The sequence below is a fragment of the Musca domestica genome, unplaced genomic scaffold (assembly GCF_030504385.1).
Source record: "Musca domestica strain aabys unplaced genomic scaffold, Musca_domestica.polishedcontigs.V.1.1 1, whole genome shotgun sequence".
Taxonomy (NCBI): Eukaryota; Metazoa; Arthropoda; class Insecta; order Diptera; family Muscidae; genus Musca; species Musca domestica.
The window spans coordinates 10706570-10727070 of NW_026712114.1; the positions used below are offsets into that span (position 1 = coordinate 10706570).

General features: G+C 35.8%; 1 protein-coding gene across 3 annotated transcripts in view; it reads left to right on the plus strand.

The window, feature by feature from the left end:
* LOC131800892 (aminopeptidase N-like) overlaps positions 1-20501 on the plus strand; it is a 280466-nt gene that overhangs the window by 200629 nt on the left and 59336 nt on the right. Inside the window, exon 3 of one of the 3 annotated variants that reach the window (XM_059118752.1) lies at positions 16796-17200. The exons of the other annotated variants lie outside the window; for them this stretch is intronic. Coding sequence (XP_058974735.1) covers positions 16796-17200 — 405 coding nt within the window. The remainder of the gene's footprint in view (positions 1-16795; positions 17201-20501) is intronic. 3 annotated transcript variants of the gene reach the window in all.

Sequence of the window (20501 nt, forward strand, 5' to 3'; positions counted from 1 at the left end):
TTTTGTATAGTGTCATATGAATTTGGAAATAATTTTAGACAATTGCAAAAAGAGGAAAGTGTAAAAATTGTATTGTCAATATTATTAAACAATTAGGCCTATACTATATGTTGCAAACCCCTCGACACATTTATTCCAAAGGAGGGGCTCAATTTATTAATTGTTTTCAATTCTCATAACGAGGAATATGAAATTTTGAATTGATGAAAATTTTTGAATTGATGTTCTGCAATTTGTAGTCAAACTTTTTATACCTTTATATCATTTGAAACGGCCAAAACGTGCCTAGTCGAAACAACGGTTTTAGACCCTAGTACTCTTTGGACCAAATCCGTTTCAGGAGTATCCTATTTGGTCCAAACTTGGTACGTCGTAATATTTTTGTCGAACTTAATCGAGTTCGGAGATGGGCAAAATCCTTCTGATACCTCTCACACAAAATGTCGAAATTTTCAAAAAAAAAAAAAAAATATTTTACTGTACAGGAAAATTATCCTTTCTTTGCGAGCAACCAGCTGGATTGGACCGATATTGCCCAATTCCGAACTCGATCTAAGTTTGAAAATAATATTACGATTTAATATTTGCTCCAACTTTGCGAAATTTACTATTTGAATCAGTGCTACGTAAGGTGCGAATATGGGCAACATCGGTTCACTCTATTAAGTACCTCCCCACAAACGGTCAAAATTTTGATTAAATATAACTCTTATAAAATACGTCCGATTGTCTTCAAATTTCACACTTCCCAATATTTTTATTAACCCACGATCTGGTGTGAAGATATAATATATCGGTCCACTCCTTCTGATATCGGTCCACTCCTTCTGAAGGTCATACAATGTGAAATTAACATCCGATTCCATTCAGATTTGGTACATCTTAATATTTCTATAAAAACAAGATTTGTTATACAGGTGGTATATATTGGACCATTTCTTCTGGTACCACCCACACAAAGCGTCGAAGTTTTGTATAACCAAAACTATATTAATATCCGAAATAATCATCCGATTCTCTTCATATTTCACAAATTCCATTACATTCACTGATACAAGATCTGGTATGTAGATGGGATATATCGGTTAACTCCTTTTGCCAAAATTTTGAATAAATAAAACTATTATTAAATCCGAAATATGCATCCGGTTCTCTTCATGTTTCACACATCCTTTTATTTTTAGTAACACAAGATCTGGTGAGATGATGGGATATTTCGGTCTACTCCTTCTGGTACCTTCCCCACTAAGGGACAACATTTTGAATATTCATGAAGCTCATATAATTTGAAATTAACATTAGATTCCAATCAAACCTGGTGCATCTCAATATTTCAATCAACACAAGATATATTACAAAGATGGTAGATATCGGACCATTCCTTCTGGGACCTCCACCACAAAAGGTCGAAATTTTGAATATCTTTTCTTGAGAGAGACTTTGAAATTGTCTCCTTCACAGTATATCTTGTAGACCACATTATTTTTATCCTCCTTCTTAAAAGTAAAGTATTATTTGATTTAAAGGCCTCTAACTTCTCCGAGAGCCCCTTCCGGTATGTCCTACTTTTGTAGATCTTTCCTTTTTTATTCGTGAATATCCTTATACTATTATTTTAAGATTGTTAACATAAAACAAAAATTAAAAATTGCGTAAATCGTACAAGAAAATTCTTTTAAAAATTATATTTTCTACAAGATTTCCCTTGCCAAAGATTGTGGACCAAGTGACAAAATTGAATCGTCAAGAATTTTGTTGGGAGACTTATTGGCAAATATTTGCGAGCTTTTAGACTATCCACTGCCTACTGTTTCGCATTTTATCATGAAATTAGTTTTTCGCCCGTAGATGAAGGCAATGTCATCAAATCTTTATAAAAAACGAGCAAGCAAAGGCTATAGTCGTGCGGGGTTGACCATGTGATACCCTACAACAACGGCGTTGAACAACTTCCTTTGGTCCAAACCCATTTTAGAATATTTTTTTTATTTTATTTTTTTTTTTTTTTTAAATAATGCAATACATTTCTTTACAAATATTACACCTGGGTTTTGACCGGGGCATTTGCCCCTCGCTGACTTGTGGATTGATATTCAAAACAATTTCACATGAAAAATCAATTTCCAAAATGCTAGACTTTTGCAATGTTCTTCACTCTCTCTTCATATAAAATTCTGTGTAGATTGATTTTTAATTGTGACCCGTAGATCGACTGCAAAATCATTAAAATTTTATTTTTTTGGTGTATTTTAGCCCCTAGATATACATCGTTAGAACAGTAGCCTTTTTTCTGACCCTACCACTACCTCCATGCAAAATTTTGTGAGAATCGGACGATAATTGCGGCCGGAATATAATACCCTCAACACATAGTGTGTAGGGTATACAAATATGATTATACCCTACACCACAAGGTGGTCAGGGTATTATGTCTTTGTGCATTTGTTTGTAACAGGCAATAGGAAACGAGATAGACCCATAGTTCCTTTTGATGATCTGCATAGAACCACATTCAGAGTCGATTTATGCATGTCCGTCTGTCCGTCCGTCCGTCTGTCCATGTATTTTTGTAAACAAAGTACAGTCCGCATTTATTGCCCTATCCTGTTGAAATTTTGCACAAATCATTTGTATGGCCCAAGGACGAACCCTATTGAAATTGGAGATAATCGGTTAAAATTTAGATATAGCTCCCATATATATCTTCGTCCGATTTGTGTTTGTTTATTGTGCACCAAACGTGTAATATCAGTCAGAATAGTATGGAATTTTGCACGTACGATCAGATTGGACATAAAAATAAGTATGCCAAATTTGATCGAAATCGGTTCAGATATAGCTATAGCTGCAATATATATTGTTCATCCGATTTGTTATTTTTGTCCTCCGCAGCCGTAATATGCACTCTGTAACAACAATATTTGGGGAAATATATCAAATAAAGCTCAGAAATACATTTGCTAAATTTTATCGAGATCAGTTCAGATTTGGATAAAGCTCCCATATATAACTTCGTTCGATTTTCGTTTTATTGTGCACCAAACGTCTAATATTTGTCCAAATGGGAAGGAATTTGGCACTTACGACCAAATTGAGTTTAGAAGCTAGTATGTTAAATTTGGTGAAGATCGGTTCAGATATAGCTATAGCTCCCATATATACTGTTCATCCGATTTGTCATATTTTTTACCCACAGCCGTAATATGCACTCCGTAACAACGATGTTCAGGGAAATATATCAAATACAGCTCAGAAATATCTTTGCCAAATTTTATCGACATCGGTTCCGATTTGGATATAGCTCCCAGATATATTTTTATCCGATTTCAAATTAATTGTAAGTATTGTAGGGTATTATAAAGTCGGCCCCGCCCGACTTTAAGACTTTATTTACTGGTTTTGAGTTTTGGATTTGTTTTTGTCAAACATTTTTGTTAATGAAACCGATTAATTAGATATCTTGGGTGATTTCAAATTTGTCAAAATCACCGAGAGACAACATCCAAAAAACATAATCATAAATGTTCTTATAACTCTTTTTTTTTTTGAGTTGTCTGACACAAAAAACATGACATTTAACAGCATTTAATTGCATTCCATGAATTTGTTAACAGCAACTAGTGCAGTTCACGAAAAAACAATGACATAAAATTGGAACAAAATGCATTTTAATTATAAGAATTGTTTCTGTGTGCGTGTGTGTGTGACAGAGAATGGAGAATGACGTCGTGACACGTTAACACTTTGACATGAATGTCTTAAGTTGAAAAATTTTAATTGGTATTTTGTAGGCAATTGCCTTTTCAAGTGTTTTTGAATACTTTCCTTAACCCCATAATTTCAATTTTAACGACTTACAATGTAATTGGATTTCGCTTGGGCCTTAAAGAGAGATCCCAAAAAAATGGGGGAAAGAATTGAAAAATTTAAATCTTCACCCCAGAGAATTCCATATAACAATGTTGAATTTAAAATTTCATTTTTGGTTTCTTATTGGCCATTTAAATCAAGCAATTGCTGAATTTGAATTTCTTTTTTTTGTTTTTTTTTTTTTTTTTTCGTTAAATGTTAATGACATTGACAGAGCACGTACGGCTTCTTCATGTCTCGTCTAAATGTTGAAAAAAAGCAGCCATACAATTTTACCAAATAAAGTCTTAAATTTAATTCCATGAGAATGCTCTCATTATTTCCTGGAAACTGACATCCGAAGAATTTGCGAGGGTTTTAATTTATGGCCAGTTTTTTTTGTCGCAAGCATTTTTTTTTTGGTAGTCTTTTATTTACACTGCCGGAGTCGCAGACAAAGCCAATGACTGAGTGTCGTCCGACAGTCGTACTTCTTAGCTCATTCTTCTCTTCATTTCATTTTCGCTGGAACATGAAATTCCCATTTTTAAAATTCTGTCTGCAATTTGTCACAAATTGGGAGCAGTTTTTTTTCTGTCGGCGTTGACTTAAGACGGACGACTATTAACTCAATGTGGAATGAGTATTTGCATCTGAACTGTATGTGTCGCAAATTATTGCATTGACCCAAATTTCGTGGTCAGAATTTCATTAATATTTATTAAGAATATGGAACATAACTGTGGTTGTTCTGTTAATTTGTTAATGTGGAGATTGGTTAATTTTTTCCAAAAGAAAAAATATTTATTGAGCTGTTCATAATACCATTCATTTTAAATAAATTTTCATTGTAATCATACTTAGGTCACTATATTTACATATTACGAACGGTTTTCATTTATTCCAAAATTATTTTCTTATTTCTCCCAACTTTACCACTATTGGCTCTCAGTTTGTCTCAAACTCTCTGCACACAAATCGTGCAAATCTTTTCATTTATGCCAACATAATTTTCATATTTTCTCTTACTTTGACAATATTGGCTTTCGCTCTTTGCAAGAAAAATAAACAATTTAAAAAAATTCAATAGGTTCCGCCGACAGACAAATACCCTCAGCCATTGTTCGATTATTTAAATATATTTTGGCTTCTGTTATGATTATTCAAACTGTTGACCCTCTATGGACTGGGTTTTGAGGGAATGGCCCAATATTGCCTATTTATTATCGGACCTAAATAAATACGATATAAATATGAGGTAACTTGGACACATGTGATAATTTTCAGAAAATGTAAAAAAGTGCGTGAGGTACAAGGTATAGTCGACCGAAGTATTTTTTTTTTCATAGTTAATATAATGTAGCTAACAAGTAAAAAAGCAGCTATGTTCGGTCGGGCCGATTTTTTAATACCATCCACAACTTCGAAAGAAATTGAAAATTTTAAAAAAAAATTCCGAAAACTACCGCTTAAATGAAAACCGTTATATGGGGACTATACGAAGACGTGGACCTGCATACGAAATTTTTTTGTCATAGGCTGTAGGGCCCATTACGATGTTACAAATTTGTTACAATTACGGTGAATAATGTCGCAAAGATCATGAAAGTATGGAGTATCGGGAGGTACCGTCATATGGAGGCTATACGAAGATGTGGAACTGCATACGAATTTTTTACAATAAGTTGTAGTACCCATTAAGATTTTTCAATACGAAATTTGACATTATCAAATTTGAAGCAATTCCGGTGAATAATGTTGCTGAAATCGTCAAAATACCGACTATCGGGAGGTACCGTTATAAGGGGGCTATACGAAGACGTGGATCTACATATACAAATTGTTGTCATTGGCTGTAGTACCCGTTACGAACTTCAAATACGAAATTCGAAATAATTCCGGAAAATTATGTCGCTAAAATCATCAAAATACCGACTATCGGGAGGTACCGTATATCCCCCATATACGAAAACGTGGACCGACATTGCATGTATGCAAAATTTTAGCCTTCTATCTCAATTCGTTCGTGATTACAAACAGACAGACAGACATTCGGACGGACATCGCTAGATCGTCTTAGAATTTTACGCTGATCCAGAATATATATACTTTGTAGGGTCTATTATAAATATTTCGAGGTGTAACAAATGGAATCACAAAGTTAATATACCTCCATAGAATGGTGGAGGGCAAATTTACAAGAAAATCGAATCGAAAATCCAATTCATGGGAAATCATAAATTCTACATTCATTTCAGGTTTCTGGTTAAGAGAATTACTTAAATATAGCAATTTGTAAAGAATCGCTGACTTGTTTCCCAAGTTATGACTGATAAAAGCATTGAAAATTGTGACCAGACAGGGGTTCGCAAATATATATCATCTTCACAACAGATCTTGTGTTAGTAGAAATAATGGGATGTGTGAAATATGAAGAGAACGGGATGCTTATTTCGGATTTTATAATCGTTTTGATTATCCTAAACATTTACCTTTGAAGGGGAGGTACCAGAAGAAATGGTCCGATCTCTATCATCTTTATAACAGATCTTGTGTTAATGGAAATATTGAGATGTACCAAATCCGAATGGAATCGGATTTTAATTTCACATTTTAGTAGGCTTCATGGATATTCAAAATTTTGACCTTTTGTGGGGGATTTACCAGAAAGAGTGAACCGATGTATTCCATCTTAACAGCAGATCTTGAGTTTATAAAAATATTGAGATGTGTGCAAAATTTAGACAAACGGATTCTTACATTACATTTTATAAGAGGTATAATTATTCAAAATATTGATCCTTTGTGGGGGTGCAATTAGAAGGAAATGTCCGAGCTCTACCATATTTATCACATATCTTGTGTTGACAGAAATAGTGAGCCTGAATGGTATCGGATGCTAATTTCGCGATTTAGGAGCTTCATGGATATTCAAAATGTTGACACTTTGTGGGTGAGGTACCAGAAGGAGTGGACCGATATATTCTATCTTCACACAAGGCCGAGGGTTAATAAAAATATTGTGATGTGTGTAACTTGAAGACAATCGAATTCTTATGCTACATTTTATAAGAGCTAAAATTATTGGAAAATTTGTTACTTTTGAGGATCTTCATAGAATAACTTTCGATTTATGCATGTCGGTCTGTCCGTATGTTCTTGTATTTTTGTGATTAAAATGCAGGTCGCATTTATTGTCCGATTGAGATGAAATTTTCCAAACAATTTTAAGGGTTTAACATTTTGTAATGATCGGTCCAGATTTGGATATAACTCCCCTTCATCCGATTTCACCAAATGGCTAATATCAGCTAAATGGCCTTGTAAAAGGTCCTGTCTTCAAAAGATTTTCTACAAAAGAGCTTCGGTCCAAAGAAGTCCTATGGAATTTGTACCAGCTCAAAATTCCAAACATTGATATAATTGTTGTATAATTTCAAGATGAGTCACTCACTACCTAATGCAAAACACTCACCATCCGCAATTGGTATTTGATCGCATAGAGGTTTCAAATGGCTCATTTGCCATTTAAGCAAACTTTATTTATTTTTATTATGCTTTGAAATCGTATTCCCCATTTAAAGAATTTCGTGAGTAAGGTATTCTTTTCACACATTCCCCAAGGTTCTTTGCTCCATTATTCCTTCTTTTTGTAAAAAAAAAAAAAAAACAAATACAATCTAAACAAAACGATGGCTATTTAAATTACCCAACCGTTTTGTCACTTCAACGAAAAAAGAAAGAGGAACAAAAATGTCGGACGAGTTCAAATGGAATTTAATATATCTCGAATAGTTAAACAAATCATTTTTCAATCGTTCGCATGTCTACACGATAAGAACAAAAAGCCAAAAGAGTTGTATTGAAATGTTTCTAATTACACTTGGAAAACACTTGAAGTAATTAATATTGGAATTGTATATAATAGGTTTTTTTTGCTTTGTTTTCTAAACATCTGAAGTTTGTAATTGTATTATTGATATCTGATTCTGATGAGGCGAAAAAAAGAATATAAACAAAAATGCTGGAAAATGAACTTTAAGAATTCAATTCGTCTAAGAATTGAAGAATTTTTTTATTACAGAACTTATATACAAAAAGAACAATGTTGTAAAAATTATGTTTATTTATTGGCGAGTACAAAAAACCGTGCGAGTTCAATATCCGATAAGCAATTTACATGACTCATGAAGCTAGTAGCACCGCTGGCAGAAGTTCAAGACTTCTCTGGTAAACTAATAATTTTCGTTTGAATTTTTTCGGCAATTCGTTCGGGGAGCGGGTGCGTCCATTTATTTTTTATACCCTCCACCTTGGAAAGGAGGGTATATTAACTTTGTCATTCCGTTTGTAACATCCTTAAATATTCGTCGCAGACCCCATAAAGTATATATATTCATAATCAGCATAAAATTCTAAGTCGATTTAACGATGTCCGTCTGTCTGTCTGTCTGCCTGTAAAATCACGATACAGCCCACATTATTTGACGTAGAGCGCCACAATTTAGCAGAGCTATTTGTATTGTGTCTAGGATGGTTGGTATTGAAAATGAGATATATCGGTCCACGTTCTGGTATAATCCTCATGTAACGGTACCTCCCGACATTCGGTATTTTGATTATTTATGCCACATTTTTTCACGGATTTGTCTGAGAATTGGTACTTGTATGTCATAATGGGTCCCTATGCGTGTGGCAAAACATTGCATGTATGGGTCCACGTTTTGGTACAGCCCCCATATAAAGGTACCTCCCAATATTCGGTATTTTAATGATTTTTGACACATTTTTTCAAGAATTACTCTGAAAATTGGTAGTTGTAGTAATAATAGGTTCTAGCTCCGTTGGCGAAACATTGTATGTATAGGTCCATGATTTGATATAGCCCCCATATAACGGTACCTCCCGATATTCGGTATTTTGGTGGTTTTCGCCACATTTCTTCTAATGTTTCCTTTACCCTAAGGTGGAGGGTATTAAAAGTTTGGCCCGGCCGAACTTAATGTTTTTTTTTACTTGTTTATTGTAAATTCTGCAAGTGTCACTAAATAAAGTGAAGTGAATTGTAGTTTAATTAAACCCTCAGCCATATGGCTAGAGAGGGTATACAGGGTGGGATAAAAAAAACTGCAACAAAGTCAAACACCATAATTTTTACAATTTTTTTTAAATTTTAAAAATGTCGGAAATAACATCAATTTTTAGAATAAGTTTAGATTTGTTCGAATTGGTCACCTTTGGCACGAATTATGGCTTTCAAACGACCAATGAAATCGTTGCACGCTGCCCGAATGTTGCACTGCGGTATTTTGGCGCATTCCCGGCGAAGCGCTTGCCTGAGGTGACCAACATTTTGGTATTTTTTAGTGCCAACCTTGCTTTCCAAAATACTCTAGACACAATAGTCCAACGAATTGGTATCCGGAGATTTTGATGGCCATTGTGCGCTGGAAATGAAGCGGGACACCTCATTTTGTAACCTTTCTTTGGTGGCGCGTGCTAAATGCGATGGTGCTGAGTCCTGTTGGAATGTCCAGAATATTTTCGCGATAATATTCGGCATTTATTCTGATGACACGGTCGATTAATACGAGCGAAGAACGACCATCGGCTGTTATGGCGGCCCACACCATCACCATTGCCGGCGCTTGAGTTCTCTTTGTCCTCTTTGGCAAGCGTCGATCACACGATCATTTTGTTTTTTTTTTTACAAACTGCTGGACAACGAATGTTTTCTCATCGGAGAAACCAAATTCGGCAGTTCACCACTTTCGGCCAAACGAAGCAACTCTTAAGCTCTTTTGAGTCTATTTTCTTTCTGTTGCGGTGTAAGTTCTTGCACTTTTTGGAATTTCTATGGCTTTACCCCGAGCTCTTTTTTTGATTGCGATTTGCCGAATGGAATATTGCGATATGTTCAGCTCACGAGCCATTTTTCGGCCACTGCAACGCGGGTTTCGATCAAGTCGCTTCTTTACTTTTCGAACCATTTCAGCTGATGTTGCTGTTTTCTTACGTCCACTTCCATGATACCAGTATCACGGTGACGAACGATGGTAAGAGACACAAAAGATTTATTCACATTTAAGTGCTGGAGTGCTCTAACGATAGCCACTTGTGGTTTTCCAGCCAAATATAAAGAAATCACACCATCACGCTTGAATTCCATCCCGAATAACTATTCCTCTGGAAAATTCTCACCAAAATGCTTTTGTACGCTTGCAAACAATAATCGCTGGAATAATTTTAACAGCTGTCGGACTAGTGGCTTAAAAATTACAGCAGTTTCAGTTTTTTTATCTCTCCCTGTATATCATTTGATACGGCCAAAACGTGCCTCATCGAATTAACAGTTTCGGACCCTATGTCTCTTTGGACCAAATCCGTTGTAGGGCATTTGGAGGTACCTGCCCCACAAAATGTCTACAATTTCAATGAAAATATTTTACTGCACAGAAAGAGAAAGACCTTGCACATCCCAGTATTTGCATCAGTGCTAGGTCAGGTGCGAATATAGACAACTCCATCAAGTACCTCCCCCACAAAGGGTCAATATTTTGAATAATTATAACTCTTATAAAGTGTGATGTAAGAGTCCGATTATCTTCAAATTTCACACATCCTAATATTTTTATTAACCCAAGGTCTGGTGTTAAGGTGCAATATATCGGTCCACTCCTTCTGGCATCTCCCGCACAAAGGGTCAAACTTTTGAATATCCATTAAGCTCATTCAAACGCGAAATTAACATCGGATTCCATTCTGACTTGACACATCTCAGTATTTCCATCAACACAAGATCTGTTATAAAGATGGTAGAGATCAGACCATTCCTTCTGATACCTCCCACAGAAATAGTCAATGTTTTCAATAACTAAAACGATCATATAATCCGAAATAAGCATCCGGTACTCTTCGTATTTCATAAATCCCATTATTTCTACTAACGAAAGATCTGCTGTGAAGATGGGATACATCGGTCTACTCCTTCTGGTACCTCCCCACAAAAGGCCAAAATGGTGCAGTATTTTACTGCACAGGGAGAAAGGATAATCCGATTTTGCACCAACTTTAAAAATCTCAACTCCATCAAGTACCTCCCCAAAATTTTTGTATAATTATAACGCCTATAAACTGTGATGGAAGAGTGCGCATCACAATATTTTTATTAACCCGAGGTCTGGTGTGCAGATGGAATATATCAACCCACTCCTTCTGGTATCTCCCCACAAAGAGTCAAAATTTCGAATAACCATAAAACTCATAAAGAACGAGAATAACATCCGATTTTATTCAGACTTAACACATCTCAGTATTTCTATCAACTCAAGATCGGTTATAAAGTTGGTATGGATCGGATAATTCCTTTTGGTACCTCCGCCACAAAGGTTCAAAATTTTGAATAAATATTTGTCCACGTTTTCGTATAGCCCCCATATAACGGTACCTGCCGATATTCAGTATTTTCATGATTTGAGCGATATTATTTATCGGAATTATTTTAAATTTCGTATTTGAAGTTCGTGCTACAGTCTATGACAAAAAATTTTTATACGCAGATCTACGTCTTCGTATAGCCCCCATATGACGGTACCTCCCGATACGATTTGTGCGACATTATTCACAGGAATTGTTTCAAATTTGATATTTGAAGTTCGTAATGGGTACTACAACCTATAACAAAAAATTTCGTAAGCGCGTCCACGTCTTCATATAACAGTTTTCATTTAAGTGGTAGTTTCCGGACGTTTTTTTTGAAAATTTTCAAGTTCTTTCCAAATGGTGGAGGGTAATAAAAGTTCGGCCCGGCCGAACTTAGCTGCTATTTACGTGTTTTCTTTTGCAAATTCTAAACGAATTTGTCACGAAACTTTAACTCTAATGTTCTTTCCGAAAAAAAAGCTTTTAGAATCATGGGCAATTTCAAACATTTTTTCCGAATTTGTTCTGCATTTGAAATCAGAATCGTAAACTTGTGCAGAAATCTTTTCCGAATTCGGAAAAAAATGTTAGTTTGGCGGACTTGTACACTCTCTACTTAAATTGTATGTGGTATTGCAAAAGGTATATACTTTGAGGTGAGTTTATTTCTCCACTCCCCCTTTTTTATATTCCACCAAACGGCAACCTAATCTGCTGCCCCTCCCTCTCTCTCTCTCTCTTTATCTTCACACATCAAGTGCAGGTAATTTAGCATTTCAATTTCAATTAATGTGAACGGTTGAATGAACTTGATCTAAATTTAGAAACACAAAACTGAAATGTATTTTTGCGACCGTACGAAGCAGAATAGAAAAATTGCCACCGCAGAAAGACATAAATATCACACCCCAAAAAACGATCGCAGCGATCACTTTCAGTTTTTAAATCAACGCAGTTTTTGTTCATTTTTTCGTTGGTTGTTTGGTGTTGCTGTTTCTAACCACACGCTCGTTGCAAACAAAACGGCAGCAACACTTATCTCAAATGGCGCCCAACGTCTGGTTTAGTTGTTGTGCGTTTTTTTATACATCTGATTCTTCTCAAATGAACTGCATGCCAAACAATCTGTCAGATGGCAAGGCAAGAAGAGAATACCATGCAAAAACAACGCAAGTATTTACATATATATGTGGTTAATGAGCCATGGAACGTTTAGAGCTATTTTATGGAGACGCTATCAAAAGAAAGAAAAATGGCAAATGCCAAGCGAAATGTGCTGATTGAAAATAAAAACTAGATTAAGGTATTTAAGATCGCGATACCCTACACTCTTCTACCTTAATGAACACAAAAAATCTAAAAATATATGTGGTACTTGAAATCATCATTACAAAAAAGAAATATTGAAAAAAATACAAGGTGAGATGAAAAAATTGCAACCAACTTCAGATTGCTGTCATTTATAAGCCACTCGTCCGACAGCTGTTAAAATTATTCCGGTAATAGCTCATTACATTGTTAACAAGCGTACAAAAGCATTTTGGTGAGAATTTTCCAGAAAAAAAGTTATTCGTCATGGAATTCAAGAGTGATAGTGTGATTTCTTTAGAATTGGCTGGAAAACCGCAAGTGGCTATCCTTAGAGCACTACAGCATTTAAATGTATATAAATCATTTGTGTCTCGTACCATCGCTCGTTACCGTGATACTGGTAGCGTAGCCCGATTTCAAGGAAGTGTACGGAAGAAAACAGCAACATTAGCGGAAATGGTTCGAAAAGTGAAAAAGGGACTTGGTGGAAACCCGCGTCGCAGTGGCCGAAAATGGCTCGTGAGCTAAACATATCCCAATATTCCATTCGGCAAATATTGAGCTCTGAAAAATGAGCTCGGGGTAAAGCCATTGAAATTCCAAAAAGTGCAAGAACTTACACCGCAACAGAATGGAAATAGACTCAAAAGAGCTAAAGAGTTTCTTGGCTTGGCCGAAAGTGGTAAACTGCCGAATTTGGTTTTCTCCGATGAGAAAACATTCGTTGTCCAGCAGTTTGTAAACAAATAAAATGATCCTGTGATCGCCGCTTGCCAAAGAGGTCAGCTTAAAAGGTGCACCTTCGGTTGGCCACCAGAAATCAAGCGCCGAATATGGTGATGGTGTGAGTCGTTATAACAGCCGATGGTCGCTTTCCGCTCGTATTAATCGACCGTGACATCAGAATAAATGCCGAATATTATCGCGAAAATGTTCTGGAGGGTGTATTAAAGCGCTGGCACTCAAACATTTTAGTCACAGACCCTCGACATTCCAACAGGACTCAGCACCATCACACTCAGCACACGCCACCAAAAAATAGTTACAAAATGAGGTTCCTCGCTTCATTTCCAGCGCACAATGGCCACCAATATCTCCGGATACCAATTCGTTGGACTATTGTGTCTGGAGTATTTTGGAAAGCAAGGTTGGCACCAAAAAATATCAAATTGTTGATCACCTCAAACAAGCGCTTCGCGGGAATAGGCCAAAATACCGCAGAGCTACATTCGGACTGCGTGTGACGGTTTCATGGGCCGTTTGAAGGCCATAATTCGTGCCAAAGTTGACCAATTCGAAAAAATCTAAACTTATTCTAAAATTTGAGGCTATTTCCGACATTTTTTGCTTTCATTCAATAAAATTTAAAAAAAGATATTGTAAAAATTATGGCGTTTGACTTTGTTGCAGTTTTTTTATCTCACCCTGTAATAAATGGGAAACACCATCGACCTTTGGGATCTTTACTTCGTTGAATTAAGCAAAGCCATGGAATCCTGAGTAGATGCAAATAGTTTCTCAATAGTCAGCATTTAAAGTCCTGGGTGGTATTTTCAAATTTTTACGACACGAGACCACCATAATAACTTAGCATATAACCAAATCCTCACCTACTCGGATTGTCATTCTAGTAGGGTGTGAAAAGATCGCCTTCCAAAACTAGCGCAATTTATCCATTACTTTGGTTTTTTCTTTAATGTTTTGACGCTCACATTTGCATTATCGCCCGGCCGATGATATTCGCATAAATTACAATTAGTTTTTGTTGGGGGCTCATCGCTCTTAATGCCGAATGGCTTTCATGGGTTTTATTGTAGTTGCTGTTTATTTATTTATTTTTTTGTTTGGTTTTTGTGAATATCACTTTGATTGACATGAGGCAATATCGGAAAATGTGTTTGCACTGCATTCGTCGTTTATGGACCCCCAGATGAGATACAAAGATGCTGGAGAGCGCCACTAATGGCCATTGGCATTTGTTTACTACCCAAGACCATATCACACATGCATTGTTTAGAGAACGTTCAGCTTTTAATTGTGATCGAGTTTTAATTTCAGCTGATATTCAATTTTCTCTATTTTTTTTTTTTTGCCTCTCGACAAAATGTGGTATGGCTAATTAATTTTTGGACAAACTATTTAATTGTTATTGGCAAATTGGCGTGAATGATCCGATGAAATCAGTTTTTGTTCGATTGATCGATATGCGGCTGAATGATGAAAAGATTTTATAGTTTTGTTTTTTTTTTGTTATGGTGATGTGTCATATGGAAGAACAAAAAGTAGTGAGAAAAGGTCAACGATTGGGTAGCCTACATTGTTATACTAATTCTATGAGGCTACGTTTTGATATTCAAAGAGAAGGTCAAATGATTTTCTATGATTTTTCCAATAGAAAATCAATTGATTTTTCATGATCACCTGATCTTCTGTGAGAAGATCCCTTGATCTTCTGTGAAAAGATCATTTTACCTTCTGTGAAAAGATCACATGATCTTCTATGAAAAGATCACATAATTTTTAATGAGAAGATCACCTGATCTTCTATGAGAAGATCACTTGATCTTCTATGAGAAGATCACTTGATCTTCTATGAGAAGGTCACTTGATCTTGTATTAGAAGATCACCCGATCTTCTATTAGAAGATCACCCGATCTTCTATGAGAAGACCACCTGATCTTCTATGAGAAGATCACCTGATCTTCTAAGAAAAGATCAACCGATCTTCTATGAGAGAAGATCACTTGATCTTCTTTACAAAAACATCACTTGATCTTCTACGAGAGAAGATCCCCTGATCTTCTATGAGAAGATCACCTGATCTTCTATAAGAAGATCACTTGATCTTCTGTGAGGAGATCACTTGATCTTCTATGAGAAGATCACTTGATCTTCTATGAGATCTTCTGTGAGAGAAGATCACCTGATCTTCTATGAGAGAAGATCACCTGATATTCTATGAGAGAAGATCACCTGATCTTCTATGAGAGAAGATCACCTGATCTTCTATGAGAGAAGATCACCTTATCTTCTATGAGAGAAGATCACCTGATCTTCTATGAGAGAAGATCACCTGATCTTCTATGAGAGAAGATCACCTGATCTTCTATGAGAGAAGATCACCTGATCTTCTATGAGAGAAGATCACCTGATCTTCTATGAGAGAAGATCACCTGATCTTCTTGAGAAGATCACCTGATCTTCTATGAGAAGATCACCTGGTCTTCTTTGAGAAGATCACCTGATCTTCTATGAGAAGATCACCTGATCTTTTATGGGAAATCACCTGATCTTTTATGGGAAATCACCTCATCTTCTATGAGAATATCTTCTATAAGAAGATAACTTGATATTCTACGAAAAGATCGCCTGAGCTTCTTTGACAAGATCCCTTGATATTCTATGAGAAGATCACCTGATCTTCTGTAAGAAGATCACCTGATTTTTTATGAGAAAATCACCTGAACTTCTATGAGAAGATCATTCGATTTTCTATGGGAATATTACCCGAACTTCTATGACAATATCCCTTAATTTTCTATGAAGATCTTGATTTTCTAAGAGAGGATCATCTGATCTTTTATGAGAAAATCACCTGCTCTTCTATGAGAGAAAATCACCTAATTTTCTATGAGAAGATCATTTGATCTTCTATGAGAAGATCATTTAATCTTCTATGAGAAGTTCGCCAGATCTTCTATGAGAGGATCACCTGATCTTCTATGAGAAGATAACCTGCTCTTTTATGAGTAGATCACCTGATCTTCTATGAGAAGGTCCCGCTATCTTCCATGAGAAGATCACATGATCTTCTATGAGAAGTTTGCCGGCTCTTCTATGAGAGGATCACCTTAGATTACAAAATCCTTCTTGGGTCTGTAAAGCATCAATGTTTGTGGTTTTAATTTTATGTATATTTATATGGAAATACATGTTCTAACATTTATTATTAATAATTAAAAAGTTTTATGATCAAAAAAAAATATTTTATAAAAAACGTATTGCTAATATCATCCATTTCTCATCTCCTGATAACTGCACCGCAATTTAAAAAAAAAATCCTGATAACAAAAAATTCGCCCTTAATTGTCAATAATCTGTAACTAATCCATGAATAACAACAATAACAAAAAAATTAGTATAACGCCTGGCATAACAACAAACAATACCATTCTTTTTGTCTTTTTCTTGTCTTATTTCCTCTTCACGCAGCACGCATTCCAATCAATTGCAATCCGTCGTCATCATCCGCTGCAGCAATGCATCATAATCACCATCATCATCATGATCATGTTCTTGATCATCATCACGACCACCACCATCATCATCATCATCAGCAGCAACATGACACACGCCACCCCTCACCCCTGCTGCCGGCCAGTGACACCTCGTCACCCATAAAGCTTTCACTAAGTCCCGATGATGACGATGATCTGGATCTGACACTGCCCTATGCTAGCACCACAAAACCGTTAGATTCGAAAAACACGAAACGACCCACCTGGCTGACAACCTCGGAGGGAGCCCGACAGCTGTTTCGCAACATTGATTGGCGTGACTTGAGAAAATTCAAACAAAGATTCTATTTTGAATATTACCCCAAGGAGGAGTTTATGGGTAGGTGTAGAGCGTTATTGAGGCCTAAATTATTATTTTTTTAATTTGGTATTGAATTTCTCTCAATTTGGTTTGAAGTAGATTAGCTTGATTGTGTTTGATTTTTTTTTTTTATTTCGAATTACTTATGTAAATGAGTTATGATTTGTTGGATAGTAATGTGTGTAACTGTGTGTGTGTGTTTGAGTTTTATTTTTGTAACCAGTAGAGTAGTGGCTAATCTAAACCTATAATCGCTACCATTCACAATTTAATCAACCCACATGGATTTTAGATTTCTTTTGAATTTTTTTTCTTTTGGAATTTGAAATATCCCATATTTGTAGTTGAGAATGTGATTGGGAATTTCTCACTTCTATTTGATCATAATCACTATTGCCATACAAGCACTTTATTAAAGCCGGCACTTTGTTACATTTTTTTGGGAGTGTTTTATTTTAAATTAGCAGATTTTTGTTGTATTTGTGTTAAATAAATGTTTTTTTTTAATAATTTTTAGATAAAAAAATGTTTTGAAGAGAAAAACAATGAGTTAAGTTCGACCGGACCGAACTTTTAAATTAAAAGTTTTAATATCCTCGACCATGAGAAAAAGAAAAGTTACGCAATTTTTTTTTTGTCACAGGCTGTAGAACTCATTACGAACTTCAAATGTCAAATTTAAAACATTTCCTGTGTATAATTTTGCTAAGATTATCAAAATACCGGATATCGGGAGGTAAAATTATATGAGGGGGCCTACATACATGGCCCAGCTGTTTGTAAACAAACAAAAGGATCGTGTTTACTTGCCCAAGAGGTCAGCTGAAAATGTGCACCTTCGGTTGGCCACCAGAACTCAAGCGCTATCCATGATGAGGGTGTGGGCCGCCATAACAGCCGATGGTCACTCGTATTAAACGACCGTGTCATCAGAATTAATGCCGAATATTATCGCGAAAATATTCTGGAGGTTGTATTAAAGCCTTGGTCACCCAAACATTTTGGCCGCAGACCTTGGACATTCCAACAGGACTCAGCACCATCGCACTCAGCTCGCGCCACCCAAGAATGGTTACAAAATGCACAATGGCCACCAAAATCTCTGGATACCAATCCGTAGGACTATTCTGGATTATTTTGGAAAGAAAGGTTGGCCGGGAATGGGCCAAAATGCCGCAGAGCAACATTCGGGCAGCGTGTGACGATATCATTGGCGGTTTCGATTTCGATCAATTAGAACAAATCTAAACTTATTCTAAAATTTGATGCTATTTCCGATATTTTTTGCTTTCATTCAATAAAATTAAAAAAAAAGGAAAAATTATGGCGTTTGACTTTTTTTGTTGTTTTTTTATCTCACCCTGTATGGGGGAAACAGAGCACGTTCGTCATTGTTTGTATTGTTTAAAGTGAGACATACCCCACAAAAATTATTGTTTAGTTGGTCTTCTATTAGCACGTCAGTTGGTCTTCTATATAAACACCATCTGCTCTTTTACGAGAAGACCAATGAAGACCATGGAAAAACAGTTGGTCTTCTCATTGAAGTAGACAAGGTGATCGTCTCTCAGAGGATCCAATTTCCTTCTCTCAGTTGTCCTCTTGGTCTTCTTGCAGATGACCACATGATTTCATCTTTTAAGTCCAGCTCTTCTTAGTCTTCTAATGCAAGACCAGTTGATCATATCTAAAAGACCGGTTGGTTTTTCCAAGAAGACCGATTGTTGTTCTCATAGAAGACCAGTAGACCTTCTCACAAAAATCCACTCGATATTTACATGGGCTCCTCAAAGGACCCGGTTGTTTTTCTCAAGACGACCGAGTTTTCTTCCATGAAAAGAAGAATTAGTCTACTATTAAAAGCCAACTGGTCTCCTATGAGGAGATCTACTGGTCTCTAATGAGAAGATCAATCGGCATTCCTTCTGGATAATATCAACAAATGTTTTCTTGATATATACACATAGTGGTAAGGGTATTAGGTCTCGGTTCGATTTGGTACATATACTGCTCGAAAATACATCTGTCAAATTTTATCGAAATCTGTTCAGATTAGGACATAGCTCCAAATATATATTTATCAGATATCTAGTTTGTTGTGCACCAAATGGCTAATATCAGCCCAAATCGACTGAATTTTAACAATTACGACTAAATTCATCCTATAAAGCAGAACTGCAAATTTGGTGTAAATCGGTTTAGATATAGATAGATATTTGGTTTTTAGTCCCTAAAATTCGTAATATCCATTCGACAACAATGATATTTGGTACCACATATCTTATAGACCTCGGAAATACATCTGCCAATTTTATAAAGATCGGTTCAGATTTGGATATAGGTCCCATATATATATTCAACTGATTTCGGGTTAATTGTGCACAAAATGACCAATATATGTCAAAAAGTCCTGAATTTTGGTACATCCGGTCTAGAAGGAAGTACATCAAATTTGGAGAAAATCGGTTCAGATATAGCAATAGCTAAGATTTGTATATAGCTCCCATATATATCCTTAATGCGATTTCAGGTTTATTGTGCAAATAATGGCCAATATCAACCCAAATGGAGTGAATTTCAGGACGTACGTTTCAATTTTGTGCAACTCGGCTCCGACATATATGTTTTTAATATAATCCTTCTCCTGCTTATATCATGCACTCTATAGCGAGCTATAATTGGTCTAAAGGCAAATGTTGATAGGTGGTATGATCCACTTGAAATAAATTATTTCGTTACGGGGGCTCTACTAATTATGCATAGTTGTGTAGGGTATCATATAGTCGGCCCCGCCTGACTTTTGACTTTTTCTTTTTTTGTGTCACATAGTGTATTTAACAGGTATCTAAAATTTAAGGATTCCAAGGCATATTAATCCTAAAATAGTGTAAGAGGGGCAAAATGTCCCTCCACTTTTAGATTATTTTGCGATGTAATCTCCCAAAACGCCTATACACGTGTCCTCCATTTTTACCTCTATTTTCATAACCTACTGGGGTTATCTTTTATTTCTCCGTACAAACAGGTACAAAATTATGTTTTGATTATGATAATATAGATGAGAGTACTAATGAGGTTATACTACTGAGAGCTAATGAGGTTATATAGAATAGCGACAACATTAACCCACCAAACAGTCATTATTCCTTCAAGTTTTTTGAAGTTTTGCCGCCAATCTCTCCCCTCACAAAAATATTCAGTTTTAAATTCTCCAAAACTAAAAAAAAAAGATATTTCCAACTAATTTTCATTATTAACAAATGAGGCATCATACCGCATCACATAAATAAATGCATACACATGTAAACAATTTAAATCT